Source organism: Schistocerca gregaria, chromosome 7, assembly GCF_023897955.1.
Source record: "Schistocerca gregaria isolate iqSchGreg1 chromosome 7, iqSchGreg1.2, whole genome shotgun sequence".
NCBI classification, from domain to species: Eukaryota; Metazoa; Arthropoda; class Insecta; order Orthoptera; family Acrididae; genus Schistocerca; species Schistocerca gregaria.
In genome coordinates, this window is record NC_064926.1 from 539,676,656 (window position 1) to 539,701,324 (window position 24,669).

The 24,669-nt window shown below is 39.5% G+C and overlaps 1 protein-coding gene across 3 annotated transcripts in view; it reads left to right on the plus strand.

The window, feature by feature from the left end:
• The window catches only part of LOC126281505 (45 kDa calcium-binding protein), a 134,127-nt gene that overhangs the window by 43,140 nt on the left and 66,318 nt on the right, over nucleotides 1–24,669 (plus strand). For 2 of the 3 annotated variants that reach the window (XM_049980522.1, XM_049980521.1), the window contains 3 exons: nucleotides 10,072–10,206; nucleotides 21,635–21,694; nucleotides 22,874–22,927. In XM_049980522.1, the coding sequence (XP_049836479.1) occupies nucleotides 10,072–10,206; nucleotides 21,635–21,694; nucleotides 22,874–22,927 (249 nt within the window). Of the gene's footprint in view, nucleotides 1–10,066; nucleotides 10,207–21,634; nucleotides 21,695–22,873; nucleotides 22,928–24,669 lie in introns of all 3 variants that reach the window. The other variant, XM_049980520.1, reaches the window with a different exon arrangement.

The following is a 24,669-nucleotide window of genomic DNA, read 5'->3' on the forward strand; positions in this document are numbered from 1 at the left end:
ATAGCAAAAGCAGGTGAATTTAATTGCTTGAGAAGCTAAGTAATATGTTTCTTCCAGGTCAGGTTTTCATCAGTATGTATATTTAAAACTCTGGAGCATTCTACCCTGTTTGCTGACTCCTGTGGATATGCTACATCAGTTGTTGTAACGACTATTTTTTTGGTACAGAATTGAATATAGTGCATTTTCTCAAAATTTTAGGAAAAATCCATTTTCAGAGAAAAATTTTATAATTCCAGAATGAGATTTTCACTCTGCAGCGGAGTGTGCACAGATATGAAACTTCCTGGCAAATGAAAACTGTGTGCCAGACCGAGACTCGAACTCAGGACCTTTGCCTTACACAGCCAAGTGCTCTACCAACTGAGCTATCCAAGCACGACTCATAACCGGTCCTCACAGCTTCAATTTTGCCAGTACTTTATAACTCTTTGAGAAACATCTTTTACAATCAATTTTGTTGCTTTTTCTCTAATAGGACTTACTACAACACTAGCATCATCTGTAAAAAGTACCAAATCTGCTTGTTGAATGTTAAGTGGAAAGTCGGTGTGTATATGAGGAATGGAAGTGAACTCAAATTGAACTTTGTGGGGACCTTCTTTGTGATTCTTCCCAGCCACTAAAATTTTGTATCTTAACATTGTTTTAATTATTCAGCACAACTTTTTGCATTCCGATTGTTAAATATGATTCAAACCATTAAAGTGTGAAGCCATCAGTTTTATAAAACTAAGTTTATCGAAGCGTGTAAAATGATCTATGCAATTAGATGCCTCAGAAAGAGCACACGAAATACTTGCTTGCAATATGTTAGTACTTAATGCTTATAATGTTAGCATTCTCAGTTTAGCAACCCTTCTGCAATCCAAACATTGATATTACTTCTACTTAAATGTGAAGCTAATCTTGAGTGCAGTACTTTTTTGAGTATTTTGAAAAAAACATGTCAGTAAAGACATTGGACAATAATTGTTTGTCTTTCTTGTGACACCTTTCTAATAAAGAGGTTTAATAATTTTAATCTGTCTGTAAAAGATACATGTGCCAGTGGTACATTACATATACCTCTTAACAACATTCCTTATTAAGTTAGGATAACTTTTCAGAAATCTGTTTGAAATTCCATCAGTTCCATATACCATAGAATTTTATTAATTTCAGTGAAGGGCTTATAGTTGCACAAAGTTTTTTGGAATGACTTTGTAATATATTCTCATTATTCTGTAACATATTCTCATGATTCTTCAACTGAACCATGTAATCCTATTATCACTGCTACATTTAGAAAGCGATTGTTAAAAATACTCATAACCTGTGAATTATCAGTCATAACATTCCCATTAAATTTAATTGTTCTAGTATCTTGTACTAGCTGGCTGTTCTGTCTTTCATTTGACAATTTCTCACCCAGTCTTAGTCTTATTAATTCCTGTCAGAACCTACATACTTCCGGACATTTTACTTTCATTAAAATATTGCAGTAATTTTTGTAATATGCAAGCAGTGTCTTCTTATGTTACTTAAATTTCAGTCTTCCTCTTACATGAGGTTTTAATTCCCATGGTTATCCATAGCTTGATTTTTTAATGGAATTTTTGGATAACTTTTTAGCAAATCTAGTTTCAAATACTGACACAAATTTATTGTGGAATAAATTGAATTAGATATTAGCATCTCTTTCCATATATATATATATATATATATATATATATATATATATATATATATATATATATATATACACCTCATCCCACATCGCCTCTTCTTTCTTACCCTTAAAACCTTGTATCGCGTTCTCATTAATTAGCCTGATTGCTGTATATGAACCTTCCCCAGGGCTATAAGATGCTATGAGGGTAAGTCAATTATTATCCGCAATTTAGTTATATTTTTGTTTATTTGGTAGTACTGTCATTTTACGTTGATGACACATGCTTTGTTTATTGGTTGTTATATCTTTGCCATTTTCAAGCTGCTATGTTAGTTTCATTATCGCTGCTGTGCAGTTAATCATGGCTGCTCCGCTGTCTATTTGCACCAAAGAAGAGCAACATTCAGTGATCCATTTTTTGTGGTCAGAAGGTGTATCAGGGGCCGAAATTCATCGAAGACTTTTGGTACAGTACGGGAACAGTGTTTCGCCACTTTACAGAAGCTTCTGTAAAGTTTGGAAGGTAGGAGACGAGATACTGGCAGAAGTAAAGCTGTGAGGACCGGGTGTGAGTCGTGCTTTGGTAGCTCAGTTGGTAGAGCACTTGCCCGCGAAAGGCAAAGGTCCCGAGTTCGAGTCTCGGTCGGGCACACAGTTTTAATCTGCCAGGTAGTTTCATATCAGCGCACACTCCAGTGCAGAGTGAAAATCTCATTCTGGTATAACATCTTATCACATCAGAATTTTCCACATCTTTTAGACATGCAAGAAGTCATCTGTTTTGTTTTTCAGCCCCCTGATATTCTGATGATGATCCTGTTCCATTCTAATTTCTTTCTTTCAAGATTGCCTGTCTATAATCTCACTCTTAATCTAGCAAATTTGTCCCTCTGGCTTCACCAAGAAAATGATTTAGGATGAAAAGTATAAGGAACCAATGCTGACATAAAATTTGATCTATTTCACAATAAATTCATATTGTTATTTGAAAAAAAAGCTTTCTGTGTAATCTGATCTGAAAGGACATAAAACAGTGATGTAAAAACCTTGGCTCACAAGAAGGTTTAAATTATCTTGTGGTAAGAAAAAAAGGAAATGTGTCTGTTGGCAACAACATCTAAAAATCATACAGCAAAATCATGTAGCAGTTGCAAACTACACAAATACTCAAAATTACTAACAAAAATTATTAAAAAACTAAGAAATGTATACATCATGTCAGAAATCAATAATTCCAAAAACAAGCTTAAGTCTGTATGGAATATAGTGAAATGAGAGGCCACAGAACAGAAAGACATGGCTATTGATTTAAATGGAAGGGCTATAAATGATCAATCACAGCCAGCAGGCAAGTTTAATAATCATTTCTTAAATGTAGCATGTAGATAATATAGAGACAAACAGTTCAGGGGAAAAATCAAAGTAGTATGCTGAAAAAGCAACTCACATGAAGTCCAGTCATATGGATGACTCACCCACTTCTTCTCCTGAAATTAAGAAAATTGTATATTCTCTCAAAAATAAAAGCTCATCTGGATTTGACAATGTTCCCAACAGAATATGAAAGAATTTTTCTCATAGAATAAATTCTGTGTTTTCTGATATATGTAATCGTTAACTCTGGACATTTTTGGGGTTGGATTGTTTGAGGGAAGAGACCAAACAGCAAGGTCATCGGTCTCGTTGGATTAGGGACAGATGGGGAAGGAAGTTGGCCGTATCCTTTGAAAGGAACCATCCCGGCATTTGCCTGGATCAATTTAGAGAAAATCACAGAAAACCTAAATCAGGATGGCCGGACGCATGATTGAACCGTCGTCCGCCCGAATGCGAGTCCAGTGTGCTAACCACTGCGCCACCTCGCTCGGTGTGGACATTTTTTTCAGATAGATTGAAATCACCATTGTTAAACCCTTGTACAAGAAAGGTGAGAAGAGAAATGTCAATAACTGCCAAACCATTTTACCACTGAATCATTTTTTAGATTTTTTAGAAGGACTAGAACAGTATCCCACATAAGCAACAATAAAACCACAGTTTGGATTTCACAAGAGATGTTCAATAAGAATGCCATTTACACATTCACTTACTAAATTTTACAAACAGCAGAAAACAAAATGGGAGCGGTTGGTATTTTCTGCGACCTGTCTAAGGCATTTGACAGTGTAAAACACAATATTCTCAGAAGTTTTATGCAATTGATAGTACACCAAACCAGTGGATAATGTCATAGCTAACCAAAAGTTTTCTGCCCTACTCCGCAAAGGTAGAACATGTTTGTGACCACTCACACTGTTGATAAATGCAGAGAAAATGGAACAAACAGTGGTTCCTGAGTTTGATGACAGCAAAGTTCACAAAATGAACAGCTAGCCAAAAGCAAGTCCAGAGTGTAGCAAAGTTGTCTTAAATGTTTATAACAGTCTCAGGAGCAATCCAAATCATAAATGTAAAACAATCAAGGTCAAAACTTTACTGTTCAATGGCATATACCTGAAGGTTTCAAATACTAGCAAGAGACTGACTGCAAGTGCTGAGCCACAGTGTTTACGGGCCGTCTCACATCAGTGAATGGTTACAAATGTCATGCTCACCATGGCGGCAACTTGTGCAGGAGCAAGTTGCAGTTTGAGTACGTAGCCTGAGTACCTCTGACCTGTTCTCTGTGTTGATACTTGGGCTAGGCAGAATTTTCTAATCGCTGTTGGATACTAAACCCCTCCCCTCTTCAGCTGGCATGTAGGGCCTGTAGTGGCCCAGCCTATGCCAACTTTATCAAGGAAGGGGTGAGAGACATGTTGAAGCCCCGCCAAAGGCTTCTACAGAAGGCCATTGATGTGATCAGCCAGGTCAGATGCTAGCACAGGTAATGGAATTGCTGACAGATCAATTGTTTCAGGGGGGGGGGGGGGGGGACGGGGGAACAACAGGGGTGCTTCCTGAAAAGGAGTGGGTTCTGGCTGTGTAAGAGGTTGGACATCAACAATGTACCCTATATAGGCACCTGAATCTGAAAATGCCCCACCTCCTTTGATTGCGTGGTGAGGGGATTGCTGGTGTTGGTGGGAGCCAAAAGTGGCCTAGGGGGTGGAAATGGTTCCACTTCCATCAGCTCCCATCAGTGATCGTTGTTGACCCCCATCAAGGCCAAACATGGTGGAGGTTGTAGTGGTAGCAGGCAGACTTGTCGCTGACGTGCTTGAGTAGGTTGTGTCCAGCCAGTGGTTGGGTGAAAGGGGGGGGGGGCAACAGTAAGTCTTATTGCAGCTGAAGCTGATTTCTGTGTCTGACTAAATACTCCTGGCTGAACTCAACCTCAGACACTGCTGCCCTTTAGTGCTGATGATGGTGCCTTGTGTCCACATGGGACCGCAGCCAAAAGTTCGAACTTAGACATTGGAGCTCACGCAGTGGTACTTTCCGTGTGCATGTATGGTGAGGCTGTGGGGCTGGACACAGCAAGTCAAAGAGTGTGTGGGTCTGTGCCCATTTAAAATTTCAGCTGGACTATGTCCATTATGGTGGTGGACCAGTAGATGGGAGAGAAACTGGTGATTTTTTCCTTGGAGTTGTCTGTCACAATTATCTTGCACATCTGTATCTTGAAGGTCCTCACCAGGTGCCCAACTTCCAAATTGGATGCAGGTTGGAAAGGGACTATGTTCATGTACTAAATATCACTGCTTTTACAAAAATAATGCAGATGCTGTGAATTGAGGGCTATTGTTGGAAACCAGAGTGGAAAGTGCCCCCTCTATTGCAAATTCCTGATTACAACACATGAAGTAGCAGCTGAAATGGGTTGTCTGCTATATGGCATGGATAGTAGCCGCTGTGGTAGAGGTAGCCAGCTGTGACACATATGGAAAACTGGAGAAGGTTACAACAACTAGCAACCACATTGCACCACAGAATGGTCCAGTGAAATCAACATGCACCCTTTGCCAGTGGTGGTCTGGGTGTGGTCAGGGGCTGAAATGCTGGGCTGAGGCTGATTGATTGTGGGCACAATCTTGGCAGTTCCAGACAGTGTGTTCTATGGTGCGATCAACACCAAGTCAGTAAATATGATGTCACGCTATTGCCTTCATTCTGCACTTTCCCCAATGAGAAGTGTTAAGGAGCTTCAGTATATGGGGGTGGAGTGTGGAAGGAACTACCACCTGACACACAGAATCATTTGTAGCTGACAAAATGACGCCATCGGTGATGTTAGCCTGAGCTATAAGGAAAAATAGGTGTGCCGTTCTGAGTTGGTTCCCTTAGACAAGTGCTCTGGCCAAACCCACCATATAGCAGGTAACCCATTGGGGGTAGGGGATCATGGCCCATTTCAGCTGCTACTTCATGTGCTGTAATCAGGAATTTGTCAAGGATGTGTTGATGATTTGCATAAAGCAAAACACGATGCTCTGCATCTGGACTGCATGGTAAGTGGGAAAGTGCGGCAGTGTTTGAATGCTACATAGTGGGCCAACAATGTAATGGATATTGCAGGTACAGATATTTAGGAAAAATGCCCACTGTTATAGCTATTGCGCCCTCCTATCGGGAAGGGAAGTGACGTGCTTGTGGTTGGTTATTGGATGAAACTTAGTACCAAAGAGGTACCATGTATACAATAGCCAAAATCTCCTTCTCAGTATGTGAGTAATTCCTCTGTACTGCATTTAGTGTTTTGGGTGGAAATGCAGTGGGCTGTTCTGTGTTGTTGATGTATTGTGAGACAGCACAGCACCAACACCACAATCTGAAGCATCAGTGGCAAGCATTAAATGTTTGCTGGTTGCTAAACATGAGGCTGATCTAAGGCATTTTTAAGTTCCATGGAGGCCATCTGGTACACTTCTGACCACACAAACGAAACACCTTTTTTATGCATTTAATTAAGTGGGTGGAAAATCTGGGTCACATTGGGAATAAACTTCACATAATAATTTACTTTGCCAAGGAACAGCTGTAGTTCTGAGAGATTCTAAGAAGCTGGTAAGTTATTGACTGCATCAGCTAATTGGGACCAAGGTCCATTCCTCAATTTCTGGCCCGACCGCAGAAGATGGTGTCATAGTGGACCTTATTGGTATCTCCAACACCTTAGGGCACTAGTTTGTGGTTGTTTCGATCTCCACCCACTGTCACCCCACCTTCCTCCCTTGGAAACAAGTGGAGGAGGCTCGGGTGATACCCTTTTTCTCTCAGCATCATGAATGATACAATGCTGTTTTTACTGTGAGGGAGCTAGATCATGCTCTCACTTCATCCCCATCTTTCACCCCAGGGCCAGACAACGTTCAAATTCAGATGTTGCAGCATCTTCCTCTTGTGGGATAGCACTTTCTCCTTCATATGTACAATTGTATTTGGGCAGATAGTAAGTTTCCCAGATTCTGGCATGAAGCCACTGTGAAACCCTAAGCCTGTAAGGACAAACACCTTACTTGTAGCTACCTCCCCATTTCTCTCACTTGCTGTGCTTGCAAGGTGGCAGAACATATGATTCATGGCTAGCTGGTATGATGGCTCAAGCCATGCAATCTGCTGACCACTGTACAATGTAGATTTTGAGCACACTGTTCTGAGTGACCCATCTCATCACTTTGTCAACCCTTGTCATGAACAGTTTTCTGCAGAAGTATCACACTGTGGCCGAGTTTTTTGATTTATAGAAAGCCTATGACATTTGCTGGAGGACTGATATCCTGTGCACTCTCTACACATGGGGCTTCTGAGGCCGCTTTCCCCATTTCCATCAGGAATTTTTAAAAGACAGTTTTTTCAAGGTAAGTGTGGGTTTGGCCTTGTCGGACACCTTTATCCAGGAGAATGAGCCACCCAGTACATCCGGGGACACAGGCTTTTTAATTGTGTCATATACCTTAATTCTCTCAGTGCTCCTCAGAGTCTCTGTGTACTGTACATAGTCCATCCCTTACTGCAACGAGCCCAAGAAAGCTCCACATGCTGGCTGTTGAGGGAGCCACTGTGATGTTCATGTAGGTTCCTCGTCAAGTCGGTCGGATGGGAAATGAGGCTGCTGACACTGCTGCCGAGGCTGCAGTCCTTCTACCTCGGTCCACTAGCTCTTCCATTCCTGCAGATGATCTACATGTTGCCTTCTGTCAGCAGATGGTGCTATTTTTGCATCATCATGGTCTTCTCTTCATGGGAACAAGCTCTGAGGAATTAAACTTTACCAATGGCTTAGCCAACCTCCTCTCGGCCCTCTAAGGAGATCGTTTTAGCGAAGTTGAATGTTAGGTGTTGTCTTTTTAGCCATCACCATTTGTTAAGTGGTGACCCCCATCACTTTGGGCTCATTGTCATCAACCTTTGGTGATTCCCCATTTCCTGACTGAATGCCCTTTTTAGCCACTTACATTATAGTGTATGTTTGCCTTCTGAGTTATTAGCTGTTGTAGCAAATGACACACGGGCTGTCAATATTGATCTACTTTTTGACCTGCCGTAGCAATATGGCAAAGGACATTTAATCTTTGTTTCAGAACCTCTGCTGCATATTTTGTGGAAGATGTCCTGGTTTTTAGCTCTCTTTCCTTCCATTGATTGGGCTTAATGTGTTGTCACTTTTAACTTTTCTTGTGTTAGTGTTCTAATCTTATGACGTGGATATTTATGGCCTCAGTTGCTTTCACGCCCTAAAAAAAAAAGGTCTTACTACATGTTGCACACATAGCTTTGAACTTCTTAATTGCACTTGATGCCAAGAATGGTGCATGCATTTCATTATATACACACAAACACTTTTTAGTTATCAAGATGCTTCCTGATTTAGTCCGATTTGTTTTCCACTGTCTTCCTGTGAATCATATTTACTTTCTGTAACTTCCATTATCACTTACAACCACAGATTACAGCAGATTAAGTTAACATTTCTAAAGTAGCTTACAAATACAACAATTGAACCAACAGTCAAAAAGCTGAGATGAGGAACATAAGATGATCAAGTATCTGAAATCTGAATACATGTGTGGAAAAGAATGAAAAATAGTCTAAAACATGTGGTGCAGGACAAACCCAGTCTTGCTCAGGGCAATTTAAAATGTATCAAAAGGCGGGTCTGACCCTCGAAGTTCAGGACGGATGGTCACCCTACATTACTGTGAAGTTAAATGTTATCAAGAACTGTTCATCTCTGTTGTTTTAGAATTACATTGATAACGTTGTTAAAAATGTGTGATGGCAAGAGACGAACTTGTACTCCAAAATGTATTGATTTCCATTCAAAAATTTATGTTCTTAATTTTACTGAAACCATATTTTCTCTATATAATTGTAATTAGATGTCTGGTTATCTGCTAAAATTTCAGTAAGCTCTTTTTCTGTTTAAATGATCAAATGCTTTCTTATATTTGGTAAATGCAATTTGTGTTTCTTTATTACATTTATTATGGTTGCAGTTAAAAATTTCAGAGTAAATTAAATGATCAGCACAAGACAATCTCGCACCTAACAGGTTTTTATGCAGTGAATCAGTGTGCAGAACAGTTTATACAGCCATATATGGGCTTACAGGAAAGTAATTTAATAAAACTCTTCAATTTAGCAGACACTTTCTTAAATGCCACATGTAAACATTGATATGAGTTTCTGTGCGATATTAATGGAGATAAGTATCTACTTTGTGGAAAGAAAGTAGTTTGTACATTGATTAGTTTGTACATTGATGTTCTCCATTGTAAAGAGTTAAAGGGATGATAATGATTATTGTTTGGTCAGGGAGTTTAATATTGCATCATAGTTTTCTCACCACATGTTAAGATATCTTCATCTTTTTGTTGGGCCTTTGCCCTGCATCAGCACAGGGTCAACTTAGTTATTAATGGATTTGTCACAGTTAATTCAAGTGGTGGTTGGATGCCCTCCCTGCTGCCACCCCATTACCCCCCCCCCCCCCCCCCCCCCCCCAGATGGAATATGTGTACCCTAACTGTGTGTGTATCATGTTAGTCATGTGAAAGTGACTGAAAGTTTTCTAAATGTTTGTGGATCATGTAATTGAGGTGGGACTTGGGCACCATCCCAAGATTCACCTGGTATATATGTGAAACTGCCTAAAACCCACATGCAGGCTGGCGGCACACTGACCCTCTCCATTAATCTGCTGGACAGATTTGATCTGGGGCTGGCACACCTCCCTATTCTGGAAGTGGTGCTTTAACACCCACGGCTATCTGGGTGGGTGTTAGTTAAAATATGCATCTGTATAAATGTGTTGTAACAATAACTGTTTATTTATTAACTTGTATGGAACATATCTTTTTGAAATTGAGGTACAAATAATCATGCTGTAATATATTGAGCTACAAGTAAATGAAGGATCATGAGGGCTTATATAACAGTTTTAAATATGTTCCTGATCATGCTCTTTTCACAATTTCCCTTTTGGTACAGAGCAGACCGTGACCACGATGAACGCCTAACGCTTTTGGAGCTGTCCGACTGGATTGATATTCGCATCCGGGAGCATATCGACCAGGCCTTACTAGAAAATGAGATACTTTTTACTGCCATAGACGTACAACCTAGGGATGGTAAGGATGTCCAGTTACTGTTCAATCTTGAAATTATTTCCATAGTGTGTGCTTCTGTCAGGCCACAGTAGTTTGTTAGAACTGGCAATCTACTGAGAAGCTATTTATGTACAGAGGCTGATTTTTTACTCTCTCTTTTTTATCAGTCTTACCAGTTGTTGATAACTACCACATATTTCCTATTTATGGTTTGGTATAAATTATCCATTTTATTCTAGTATGACGTTTGTCATTACAGAAGTTATTTGTTTTTGCATGTAATTCTTAGAGCACAGGTCACACAGATTATGACTTAATTTCTGTATAATTTTAAAGCCTAATCTTCCTTTATAACTTGATATGTATTTATGATTTCATCTGTCTATTTAACAGGCTGCTCCTATTACGCTGACCATTATAAAAAGAGCAGCACCAGAAGGACCAGACCAATCCATTGCCAACTGTGTGGGTATGCCAGTGATCACTTTGCCATGCTGGCCAGTAAAACAGTGGGTAGTGTCACTAGAGCATCATCTGCAAATGCACTACGCCCAGGGCACATGTTTGTCAGCAGTATATCCAGCTAGACAAGTTCAAGAGGGGCCACATCATGTGGCTGCAAGAGGCTGGATAGTCCTATCATCACATTGTGTTGCCACATCAGTTGTGTGGACAACGGGTTGTCCGTTGTTGGCAACATTGGATCAAGAAGGCATGCATGCATGATATGAAGGATCTTTTTGCATTGGACTCGCATTCGGGAGGACAACGGTTCAATCCCTCATTCGGTTATCCTGATTTAGTTTTTCCGTGATTTCCCTAAATCGCTCCAGGCAAATGCCGGGATGGTTCCTTTGAAAGAGCACGGCCGAATTCCTTCCCCGTCCTTCCCTAATCCGATTAGACTGATGACCTTGCTGTCTGGTCTCGTTCCTCAAAGAACCCAACTCAAGGATCTTTTTGTCCAGTATGCCCTAGAAGGAGGGAGGACCGATGGATTGCATGTCATGCATGAACAAATCCAAACACAATGGTAGGAGTCATTCAGTGGGCTGTCCTGCCTTCTCTGCAACATACTATAAATGTTAATACCATTGCCAGGTGGTTGTATGATGCAGAGCTTGCTGCACACTGACTATTACGTCGTCTACCACTCAAACCCAAGCAGTGTCGTGCCGAGTTCGCCTTGTGTCAGCATCAATGGACATGGGGTCCTGCAGACTGGCAATGGGCCATCTTTAGTGACATGTCCCACTTCTGCCTTGGAGGCAAAGACCCCTGGATCCGTGTCTCGAGGTATAGTAGAGAGCACCGTGAAGATCAGTTTGTCAGTTCTCATCACACATCCCACGATCCTGGTGTGATGGTGGTGGGAGCAGTACCCTCTGGTGCCCTTTCACCTTTAATGTTCTTAATGGGCTCCCTGACTGCTGCGTATGTGTGGAAGAGGCAACTGGTGGCTCTGCATGCCCGTGCCTTCTTTGAACAATGCTTGTCCTCATGTCGCTTCCACCTTCCAAACATACCATGCTGCTGTTGATACTCTGCCGCTATTGATAATGTGTGGGATACCGTGGAATGCGTCATTAGGAATCCACTTCCACCCACCAGTTTACAGGAACTGCATGCTCAGTTGCAAGCAGAATAGGATGTAATATCACAGGACTTCATCTGAGACCTGTACAGCTTCATGCCGGATCCGGATGTATGGATGCTTATATTCACAGCCATGGGTGTCCAGCACCTTAGTAACATGTACGTTTTGTGGCTGTGGACCATAATACATGTTAGTCCTTCAGGATTGCAAGTGTATTTCATATGTATGGTATCATCTACCTGTCTGCCAACAGTGACCACAATTTGCCCTGTCCTTCTGGGTGCGTAGCCTTTTATGAGGATCAGTGTAATAGTGGGTACCCTGCATTTTTAAATTTATTCTGTAAAACTGTCAGAGAGCAACAGCCAGTTGCCTAGGAGAAATGAATGTCTGCAGTGGTCATTTTGTGTGGTATCGTGCTAATATTCCCCATGTTGAAGTAGTCAAATTCTTCATACAGTTGTTGTTTTCTGCATTTTGTGTTTCAGTTCCTGTGAAACTAAACAATTCTGATTGTACGTGTGATGACCAGTGATTCAGTTCTCAGTTTGAAAAGGCATACTAGCCCCTAGTGTAGATAAACTCCAACAATTAATGGAAGAACATCATAGATCAAATTTGCAATTACACCTGCTAGTCAATTCTAATAAGGCTAAAATAATGTATAATCAACACAGCGAAATGAAAGTAGTACACATTAACACAGATGTTATAGAACCAGTTGATGAGTTTTCAGTTTTAGATCACCAATGAGAAATACTGACTGAGGCCAGAACAGGCCAAAGGGTTTAATTCCTGTAAGAATAATAATGGTGATGGTGATGGTGACAATAGTTGTAGTTATAGTTTATTTTTTGTCCATTGTAGTTTTACAATGATTTTAGACATATTATGTTGCAAATTTATACAGAAATTCATGCAAATTTGTCATTTGATCAATGAAATAATTATGTAATAATGTTTACTGAAAATATTTTTACTCAGTTATATATGATAGCCTGCAATGATTTATGCAACAGTCTAGCACACATAGGGAAAGCTACAGTCTAACTGTTTTTTGTCATAGTGCTAATAATAATAAATAATACATTTAGAAGAACTGAAGACTAATTTCTTAGTTCGTTTATATTAAACTCACTTCACAGAGATATTAGGACATTTATACATTATTGCAACACTACATCTTAGTTTTTATGTTTTCTTCTGTATTTTCATCACTACACTTTGTTTTCCTTTCCCTTCTTTCATGAAAATTTGACATTCCAACTTACATTTATCCTAAGGATTTGCCAACAGGTACAATTTCACCTTATACCAGCAGTCAGAGATGAGGTTTTCTTTGAGTTTTCTTTTGGAGTTGCACAGATCCTTTATGCTCTTGATGCTGGATGGTAGTCTGTTATAAAATAAGCTTCCTGCAATTATATGATCCCTGCCTGTCATTTTCAGTCTTTTGCTGCAGATTTGGTAATTTTCTTGTGTTGTGGTCATGAAAGTCTCCATGTAGAGGTGCTGTAAAATTTACCATTAGAAGAAGTATTGTCTCATATATAGGGTGGCTCACCATAGGTCACCTGATTGAATTTTGATCTTCTTAGTGCAGTTCATAAAAATTACGCCAGATGTGGTTGCGAGTTCATTGCTTCCATCGTGAGTTTGCCATTTCAGTTTGCCGCGATATTGGACAAAGAATGATTGATTGTTGCACAAAAGATGAAGATTGTGTTACTGTTCTTGAAGACGAACAGCATTACTTTGATACACAGAAGGTTTTGTGCTCATTTTTGCATATGATGGGCTCCCAGCCCACAGACAATAAGCAGATTACATCAAAAATTTGAAGGTACTGGATCTGCTCTGGAGTGTCAGCAGCCATATGCACGTACCGTACGTTTGCCGCAAAACATTGAAGCAGTTCGAGTGGCTTTGACTTGTGGTCCGAGTAAATCAACAAGAAGAGCCAGTGCTGAGTTGGGAATTTCACACCGGTCTGTACAAAGAATTATTCAATCTGGCATTCGCTTGTATCTGTACAAGATGACTATGATGCATAAGCTTACTGCTAGAGATAAGGAGTGGAGACTGCAGTTTGTAAGGTGGGCAATCGAGCAAGACCAAGAGGCAGTCTACACAAGACACGGTTTTCTGACAAAGTTTATTTTTAAGTGAACAGTGTTGTGAACAAACAGAACGTTCGATTCTGGGCATGTGAACATCCGCAAATAATCCACACAAAAGACACCCATGGAGGGAAAGTGCGCATGTGGGCCATGGAATCATCGGGCCGTTCTTCTTCAATGCTACAGTAACTGTTGAACGCTATTTACACATGCTGTGAAATCAGTTCTTTCCTCAACTCATAGCCTCTAGTCTCATTGCAGACACATTGGTTCATGCAGGATGGGGCATGCCCCCCTACTGCCAGTGTTGTGCTTGATTTCCTAAACGAAAGACTTGGCCTTACAGTATTGTCAAACAGATTTCCAGAACATTATGCAGGAGGAGGAATGTGGCCACCCCACAGCTCAGACACTAACCCTTGTAACTTCTTCCTTTGGGCGTACCTTAAAGAGAAGGTGTACCACAGAAAACCCAAAAATGCAGTGCAACTTAGGGCCGTCACTGTGGAGTTATGCCGCGTCATTCCAGAATATTTGTGTCGGAGAGTCATCACAAATGCATGTGTGTGACGTGAAGAAGTGGTAAACCAAAACAGCAGTCATACTGAACATGTGATTTATTAGGTTGTATTTCCAAGTTGTATTCTTTACTTCTCCATCAATAAATTACAAATCTTGTCAACACCAAATGTGTTATTCATGAAACAAATCAGGCGACTTATCGTGCACCACCCTGTTTGTACAAACTTGGTACAGTTAATATTTAAATTACTTGAATTTGTTTTTTCAGGGTTCCTGAGGTGTTAGTTTAGCTATGCATCTAATGGCTTTCTTTTGAAGTTATAGGATTCTTTGTACATGTACACCTGCTGCGCCACCCCATATTGGGATACAGTGTAATATGTGTGGGAAAATAAGTCTGTAGCTTATTTTAAGCAAGGTTTCTGTGTCCCCCATACAGCACATTTTTTTCATCAAAAATATATTTGTACTTACTTTGGAGCAGATTCCATGTCGGAGATTTGTCCACGTCTATACCTAGAAACATGTTACAGTCCACAGATTCTAAGTATACAGCTCCAATACTGATGGTAATTTCCTCTACTCTGTTGGTTCTGTTTGTTTTTAAATATATAGACATAGTTTTCTTCCTGTTGATCAATAAGTTATTTTCTGTAAAATACCTTTCTGCCATTTGCAAGTTCTTATTGCCTCTTTTTCCCAACTCCTTCACTGAGTCACTTCATACTAGTAAAGTTGTTAATGATGATGATGAGGAGGAGGATGAGGAAGAGGAGAAATACTGCGTAGACAGGAAAAGAAATAAGTGGAAGAGTAAAAATGGTTTGGAGTGATTCTGTTAAACTAATTAGAATATTATAAACTAAGCTACTGTTATGTCTTTAATGGAACATACACAGCTAATTTCTATAACTAGTTTTGATTTAAGGAAAAAGAAATGTTAAGGTCAAAGGAATTAACATAAATTTAGGCCAGGTGGTTGCTGAAAGTCAAGGGCATGTTGTAACACCAGTTCCCATCTGGTAGAATGTAAATAATGTAGGAACAAAGGTAACAACTCATCAAACAGTAGAGACACAAAAACAAGACGGAAAACTTGATAACTGTTAGATGAATCCTCTTTCAAGGTAGAGTACACATACAAATGTGTTTATGGCAACTCAAAAAAGAATTTAATTTAAGGGAGTGAACATGGCTGTTTACTGTGAAAAGTATTCAGAAAGTGAGGATTTCTCAGTACCACTTGGTATGAAATGACCAACACATATTTTTCCAGACAGTCTTAAACTTTCAGAAGTGAGACACCTGCATAAGAAACAGATTTTTTCACATTATTTCTCTCTGAGCCACCAAGAAATCTATCACCACTGCAAAGTACTCCATGTATCAGTGAGGCCATAAAAATCGCCCAAATTGTGAGTGTGCTGTCATCCCACCTTACACAGTAGCTGAACATTTAACTAATGAGCCAGTGCTTATAATTTGATTTTAGGGATTTCTGCTGAAGTTGGCCGTTGTCAGCAGCATGGATGCAAGGCAGTCAGCATGTGTCGGGACCCATGTAAACACCAGTGTGCTGTCATCCCACCTTACAGTAGTTGAACATTTAACTAATGAGCCAGTGCTTGTAATTTGATTTTAGGGATTTCTGCTGAAGTTGGCCATTGTCAGCATGTAAACACCAAACATGCTGTACCATGATGCAAATCATGTTATGTGAAAAGTCATAATTTTTCTAGTAATACTTTATAGCAATGTGGCTTGTTTATTCTGAAGAATTGAACAAAAGTATTTCTGTAGAAATGTGCTGTATTCACTTGTTGCTACTCATAGTCTTTGTGTACCCATGAACGTGAATTATCATCAAAATGTTTGTGACTGTATCACTGAGAAACTGCAGTAACATTACTAAACTTGATTTGATTTGATTTGATTTATCCACAACTGAATTTGGATCTGTGACTTTTGAGCCTTCTAGTGTTAATGATACATTCATTTTCTTTGGCGCTGAACTACAAGTTTCTTTCTTTATAACTTTCCACATGAATCTCATTTTGTTAGACGAGTTTCTTATCAAATTGTCATTCCACATAATTTTTGCCTCTTTGACTACACTACCATAGATTATTTTGTAGGCTTTTGAATAATCTGCTAATTCTTGGGTTACTCTATATTTCTTACAACAGTACTGCAGAAATCTGTTTCTCTCATAGGAATTTTTTATGCCTTTAGTTACCCATTGCTTATTATTGCTAGGTTTAACTGTATTGCTAGGTTTAACTGTTTTTACTACTATACTTCTTGTGCAGCTGCATGTACATCTACATACATTCTCCGCAAACCACTGTGCGTGCATGACAGAGTGTACCCTGTACCAGTACTAGGCATTTTCTCTCCTTTTCCACCCAGAAGCAGAGTGAGGGAAAACGACTCTCCATATGCCTCTGTGTGAGCCCTAATTTCTCGTATCTTGTGTTCATGGTCCTTATGTAAAATATATGTTCATGGCAGTAGAATTGTTCTGCAGTCAGCTTCAAATGCTGTTTCTCTAAATTTTGTCAACAATGTTCTTCAGAAATAACATCTCCTTTCCTTCAGGGATTCGCATATGAGTTGATGAAGCAGCTCCATAATTCTTGCATGTTGTTCGAGCCTATTGGTAACAAATCCAGCAGCCCGCCTCTGAATTGCTTCGATGCCTTACTTTAATCTGACGTGGTGTGGATCGCAAACACACGGGCGGTTTTCAATAGTAAGTTGCACTAGCGTCGTACAAGTGGGCTCCTTTACAGATGAACCACACTTTCTCAAAATTTTCCAGTGAACTGGAGTTGACAATTCACCTTCCCTACCACTGTAAACGTGCTTACCAACTGAATGACACCAATACTTATAAACTTTATGGCAGCACTAGTATGTCAGTGAAAATAATCAATTTTTGGAAGTATAATGTAATTGAAAAGAAAAAAAAAATACGCACCAAATTGCCACAGGAGAAAACCCATATAAAAGTTATTGAAATGTGCTGATTATTGGAGCCACTGGCTCCTTGTTTGGTCAGAAGGCTTGAAGGAGAAGGAAGAAGTATGAAGTAAAGGGATAGGCAGGGTTTGGAAATGGAGAGTGTTATGGAAAAGTCGCTCAGAACCCCACGTCAGGGGGGACTAAACGGATGTGATGAGAAGAGAAGACTGATTGTTGGGGACTGCACTGGGCAAGATTTGAAAACTTGAGAGCTTAATGGTGGAAAATAGAGGGATAAGAAAGACAGAGATTACTGCCAAAACAATGTGCGTGAGTTGATAAGAGCGAGAAGCTAAAAACATTATATGTGGTAGAGGTGGGAGAATGGACAGTCAGAAAATAAATGACAGAGAAAACTAAAAGGGAGGGAAGAAAAGGTACAGTTTCTGAAAAGAAACATTGAGTCAAGGATGTGTTATATGCCAGTTTCCATTTGCAGAGTTCTCACAAACTGGTGTCAGGAGGGAGAATGCAGATGGTGAAACAAGCACTGATGTCATGGCTGGTTGTCAAGTTGTATAGCATGTAGTGCAACAACATATTGTGTGTCAGCAGTATACATCATCCGTATATGCCTCTTCATCCTAACTAGTAACTTGGTGGTAGTCGTCCCAACGTAGGAGGCTGGACAGTGTTTACATAACAGGTGATACATGACATTTGTAGTTTGACAGGTGGAACACATTCTAGTATTAAATACATAGAAAATACTCACAGGAGGGCTTTGTTGAAGAATGGAAGGGAAAACTAAATCTCAAGTAGAAAAGGAGCAGTTTGGTTTTTGGAGGAACAGAAGTGTTTGAGAAACAGTTTTAGATTGTGGTTCATAACAGAATGCTGATTTAGGAAAAGCATTGAAACATGCATTGCATCCTTAGCTGTGGAGAAGGCTTTTGGTTATGTGGAATGATATAAAATGTTTTCCATTATTAGGCAATATGGTATCCATTAAAGGGATAGAAGGATAATCCACTTTCTGTAGGTGAAGCACCCTGGAATTATCAGGACTGATTGAAGGTTCGAGAGGTCAAAAATAAGGAAATTTGTAAACTTGGGCCATCCTTTGTCATGACTGGTATTTAATACTTAAGGTGTATGTTGAAGAGGTAGTGACGGAGGTAAAGAACTCTCTTAATGTTGGAGATATTTGGCATCTAGTTCAGTAAACTAGATACAGAGGTACTAGTGTCACATCACAAGAAGGCAATAGAAACATTTAGCTCGTGGCAGGAGCATGTGAATGGGGTGTTATTTAAGTGCCAGAACATTGTTCAGATTTATACCTAGTGTAGTAGTTCATAATGGGAGGTGGACCTCCCATGGTATCCATCCTCTGTGAAGACATTTTTAAACAAACAGCAACTATTACCCAGCTGGTATAAAACGAAGCAGTGGGCAGTTAACAGAGAGATGCTAAAAGAGGTGTATTTGAGTATCAAAAGAGCAATTCTTGAAGCCTTCAACAAATGCTGTAGAATGAGCTTATTGAAAAACCTTTTACAAAACACAAAGGAAGTCTGGTCATATGTAAGGCCGTTAATGGTACCAAAGTCAGTGACCAGGCACTTGTGAATGCCACAGGAACTAAAACTGAGGTTGCTGAAGCAGAAACAAAAATACTGTAGTCTGTTGTCAAATATCCTTTTACCTGTAGTCTGTTGTCAAATATCCTTTTACAAAGCAGGATCCTGGAGTACTTTCCTAGTTTAATTCTTCACCACTGCATTGGGAAACAGGTAAAATAGGTAAAACTGAGCAAAGCTTCAGGGCCTGATGGAATTGCTGTCAGATTTTATACAGAATATCGTGCTGAGTTTGCCTTTCTTTTAACCATAGTATAATGAGGACCCCTCCAACAAAAACTTTGCCCAGTAGTTTGAAAAAATCATACATCAAACCTACCTGCAAGGGGGTAGTAGAAATGATCCACAGAATTAGCATCCAGATTCATTGATATGTACCTGAACATACAGGGTGGTTGTACAAAACCTTCCTGCTCTCCAAATGCAACTTTTTTTACTGTTAGACATAGGTACTTATGGCTTGTGGCGTCATGTAGAGTAATGTTTTGTACAAAAAAATCAATGCACTTCTACCTGTACTCCTTTTATAACCCACAAAATGTCTGGATGATACTCTACCTCAACCCATAGGATACACAGATTACAGTAGCCACTTGGTGGTCCTTCATGTTCTATCTATTTCCATAAAAATGTTCACTCCAGGAAGTCATGAACATGTAGAGTTTGGTGCAGTGGCATATCATCCTGCTGTAAGGTCACATTTGGATGAAGGGTTAGCAAAATTGCTCGAGCACCCCCTGATAAACGACTTCTGTTGCTTGATGAAGAAAAATGGTACAGCTATGCTCTTTTTCAACAGCATGTTCCATTAATTTACCTTTTTGATGTCTCTGACATGTTCCCAAAAACTGTCGAGGTCTTCCAAACTTCGGATGTGAACATTGCACTGGTTAACCCTCCACTTCATCAGGGAAGATGCCATTTCCTAGGTAGTTGGGGTTTTCCCCATTCTGTTCCAGCAGCTCAATAGCAGACTTGTGGCAAAGTTGCCAGTTGTTTCCCTTCAGTACTTGCAGAATTTGAACATGCAAGCAAATGTATTTATGATGTGTCTTGTGATCTGTTTGCTTCTTGCGATCAGTTGAGCAAGGGATACTAAGCTCTCTTGATGCTCAGCAAACTGACTTAGGGAGATCTCTCTGAGCTCCTCTGTCATTTCACCAGATGTGCATCTTCTGCCAGAACTGACTGTTCACACTCACAGTGGCTAGGAACTTATCAAATGAAACCATAATCGTTTTAATGTCTGGTGGCTTCCTTTTAAATTCAAATCGAAAATTTCTTAGGACAGCATCGAAAATTTCTTAGGACAGCAATGGGTAATTTCATTTCCACTTACAACTCCACACCTTGGTGTCTCTCTTGAGGTATAGTCCTAGTCATTATCAGTAATAATTTAGCACCTGAAACAAAGCAAAAGGAATCGTTTGGGAAAAAATCTACAGTAAATTTTTTTAGTTGCTTTACATGACATTGCAAACCACAAATATGTACATCCCATTTTTTTATTTATTTTTTATTGCAGTTGAAAATCAGGGAGATTTTGTGTGGACTGAGCTCAAATGTAATAGGGTATCTTGAGCAGAATGGCCTCCTCCATGCCAACCGACATAGATTCTGAAAACATGACATATCGAACCCCAACTCACGTTTTTCTCACATGACGCCCTGAAAGTAACGGATGAAGGCAGTCAAGTAGGTGGAGTATTTCTTCGCATCCAAAAAGCATTTGACAAAGTACCACACCAGTGTTCATTAATGAACGTATGATCATGTGAGGTATCAAAACAAAAGTTGTAACTGGATGGTGTATCTCTTGGTAGGGGTTGCAGCTTGTTATCTAGTGTGTAGGGTCATTGACAGGTGTTGGAGTTACTTCAGGCATGTTCCAGGGAAGTGTGTTTGAGACCCTTGCTGTTCATGTTGTGTGTTAATGATCTGGCAGACAATATTAATAATAACCTCAAACTTTTGCAGATGATGGACTTAACTCTAAAGAAGTACTGATAGTCTTTCAGAGTTGTCCAAAGGTTGGCAGCTTGCTTTAAATGTTTACAAATGTAAAATTATAAATGTTACAAAACACTGAAATGTAATATACTGAAGCTACAGTATCAGTGAATTGCAGTTGATGTTAGCCAACTCATAGAAGTATATAGTTATAACAATTTGTAGGGATATGAGATGGAATGATCTCTTAGGCTTACTCATAAGTAAAGCAAATGGTAGATTTTGGTTCATTGGTAGAACACTAGTATAATTCAATCACTCTGCACAAGATATGGACAACGTCTCATCTCTCAGAAATTGTATCTGAGGAATGCACTATGATTCTAAAGTTTTTGCACTGTGTTATTTATTACTTAAGTAAAAGCAGATATGAATTCTTGATTATTCCTACTTTTATCTTCTAATATTCAATTGCAAAGAGAATAAATCAAACGTCTGTCATGAAAATGGGAATACAGTACATATAAGTCTTAAATCATTTATTAAAGTTCTTTTTGAAGGTGTTTTTCAGTAAAGAACATTTGTTACAAGACTATTGGCTATAGTCTTAGATGTTTAATTTTCCAGTGTGATAAAAATCCTATTCTTCACAGGATCAGTTAGCTGGGATGAATATCATCGGTATTTCCTTAAGCAACATGGACTCAGTCATCAGACGATCGTGTGAAACCCAGCTCGCGCTATTCGTCCACGAGACTCAGAGGGCCTTAGACACGGGTTCACAGGTAGATGCCGTGTTTCTTGACTTCCGCAAGGCGTTTGACACAGTTCCCCATAGTCGTTTAATGAACAAAGTAAGAGCATACGGACTATCAGATCAATTGTGTGATTGGATTGAGGAGTTCCTAGATAACAGAACGCAGCACGTCATTCTCAATGGAGAGAAGTCTTCCGAAGTAAGAGTGATTTCAGGTGTGCCGCAGGGGAGTGTCATAGGACCGTTGCTATTCACAATATACATAAATGACCTGGTGGATGACATCGGAAGTTCACTGAGGCTTTTTGCAGATGATGCTGTGGTGTATCGAGAGGTTGCAACAATGGAAAATTGTACTGAAATGCAGGAGGATCTGCAGCGAATTGACGCATGGTGCACGGAATGGCAATTGAATCTCAATGTAGCGAAGTGTAATGTGATGCGAATACATAGAAAGATAGGTCCCTTATCATTTAGCTACAAAATAGCAGGTCAGCAACTGGAAGCAGTTAATTCCATAAATTATCTGGGAGTACGCATTAGGAGTGATTTAAAATGGAATGATCATATAAAGTTGATCGTCGGTAAAGCAGATGCCAGACTGAGATTCATTGGAAGAATCCTAAGGAAATGCAATCCGACAACAAAGGAAGTAGGTTACAGTACGCTTGTTCGCCCAATGCTTGAATACTGCTCAGCAGTGTGGGATCCGCACCAGGTAGGGTTGATAGAAGAGATAGAGAAGATCCAACGGAGAGCAGCGCGCTTCGTTACAGGATCATTTAGTAATTGCGAAAGCGTTACGGAGATGATAGATAAACTCCAGTGGAAGACTCTGCAGGAGAGACGCTCAGTAGCTCGGTACGGGCTTTTGTTAAAGTTTCGAGAACATACCTTCACCGAAGAGTCAAGCAGTATATTGCTCCCTCCTACGTATATCTCGCGAAGAGACCATGAGGATAAAATCAGAGAGATTAGAGCCCACACAGAAGCATACCGACAATCCTTCTTTCCACGTACAATACGAGACTGGAATAGAAGGGAGAACCGATAGAGGTACTCAGGGTACCCTCCGCCACACACCGTCAGGTGGCTTGCGGAGTACGGATGTAGATGTAGATGTAGATGTAGATGTAGTATGCAGCGAAGCATGATGAGAAACACCACAACTTGGCACGCTCCATAAAAGGTTTGATGAAAATAATTATTTTGATTACTCGCCATTTTGTGATTGAGACTGTTGTCATGCCAGAAAGATATAAAGCTGGAATTACATTTTTAAGATCTGAAAGAGAGTAGTCATAATTAAGACTCAATCTTCATACATAAAAAGCCATGAGTAATAACTGAGATGAAATAGTGTAGCTATCAGGTGTCCTCTCAAGTATCATGATCTGTAAGTGAAACTGCAAAAGAAAGATGTTTTGGAGTGTGAAGTTGCTGTTAACAATTGTGTCTACATGATAGATTAAAAGTTTATCATCAGCGATGATACCTGTTGTTATGAAAGAGCACTTGCCTTTCTCTCTCTCTCTCTCTCTCTCTCTCTCTCTCTCTCTCTCTCTCTCTCTCTCTCACTCTCACTCTCTCTATCTCTATGAAAATAATTCTTCTTTCTGGTAATGTACATAAAAGTAATATAATTAAAGCTTTTTGTCTCATAGTGCATACTTCATATTTAGAAAACTGTTGGCTGCTTTAATGAATAATAGTTGCTTACATACTGTAAGAACAATAACTGGAGATTATTAAGCAATAATTAACTGTTAATTCCCACACAGTGTAAAATTAAACCCAGATATCTCTGTTTAAATGCTGTGGTATCAAGGATAACAAACTGCAACAATCAAATTATTTCTTTTAAATGAGAGAGAAATGCTCATATTTTGGCAAATCAGCCTGAAAAATTGCAGATAAGTGTCAAAAATCAGAAACAAAGCAGCACTTAACCAGGTATTGACAAACTAACAAATACTTGCAAAACTTTCAAGATAATGAGTCAAAACATTTAGTGTCTCAAGAATAAAGTGTTAGAATTAGAAGTCACCATAAACAACTTTGTAGATATTTCTTGTATTTGTCTATCAGAACATTGGTGCAGGGTCAGTGAATTAAGTCCTATAAATATAAGCAATTTTGAATTAGCATCTCATTATTGCCACAGTGTTTGTAAAAATAGTAGAGTATGCATATACACTAGGGATGGGCTGTAGTATAAAGTTAGATATGAAACATACCATCTAAATTTCGAGAAACGTTTTGAATCATGTGCCATAGAGCTAAAATCTGAGAAACATAAAAATCTAACTGTCATATCGACATACAGTTCACCACTCGGTGACAAAAACATATTTTTTCAAAATTTGGAAGTAGTACTAAACATTTTGTATAACAATGAAGTGAACTTATTACTATGTGGGGAACTTAACATCAACTTGTTAATTGAAAATGAAGAAAAAAGACAGCTCTTGAGTATCCTAAACAGCTCTCACATAAAACAGCTCTTCACAGACCCCACTAGAATAACAGAGTCATCTTCGTTCCTACTAGATAATATCTTTACAAATATAGAAAATGATGTTACTGAGGCACAAAACGTAAACTTAGGTCTTTCAGACCACAACACACTTGTAACATGCATAAATTCTTCTGTACCTGAGGTTGTTAAATACAAGTGGGAATATAAAAGGCACTTCTACCCAGAAAAGTTTAATATTTCTATCCAGTAATTAGCATAAGAAACCTGGGAAGATGTGTACTGAAAATCATCAAATGCTGAATTGATTCTTGAGTTTCTCCTGGCGTATTTGATAATCAAAATATCCACGGGTGTACTGCCGGTCTATAGTGTCCAACGGGCACAATATTTTGGCGATCAAACATGTCGCCATCATCAGGTGAACTGACGGACTGAGCTCCTGTGAACGCGCC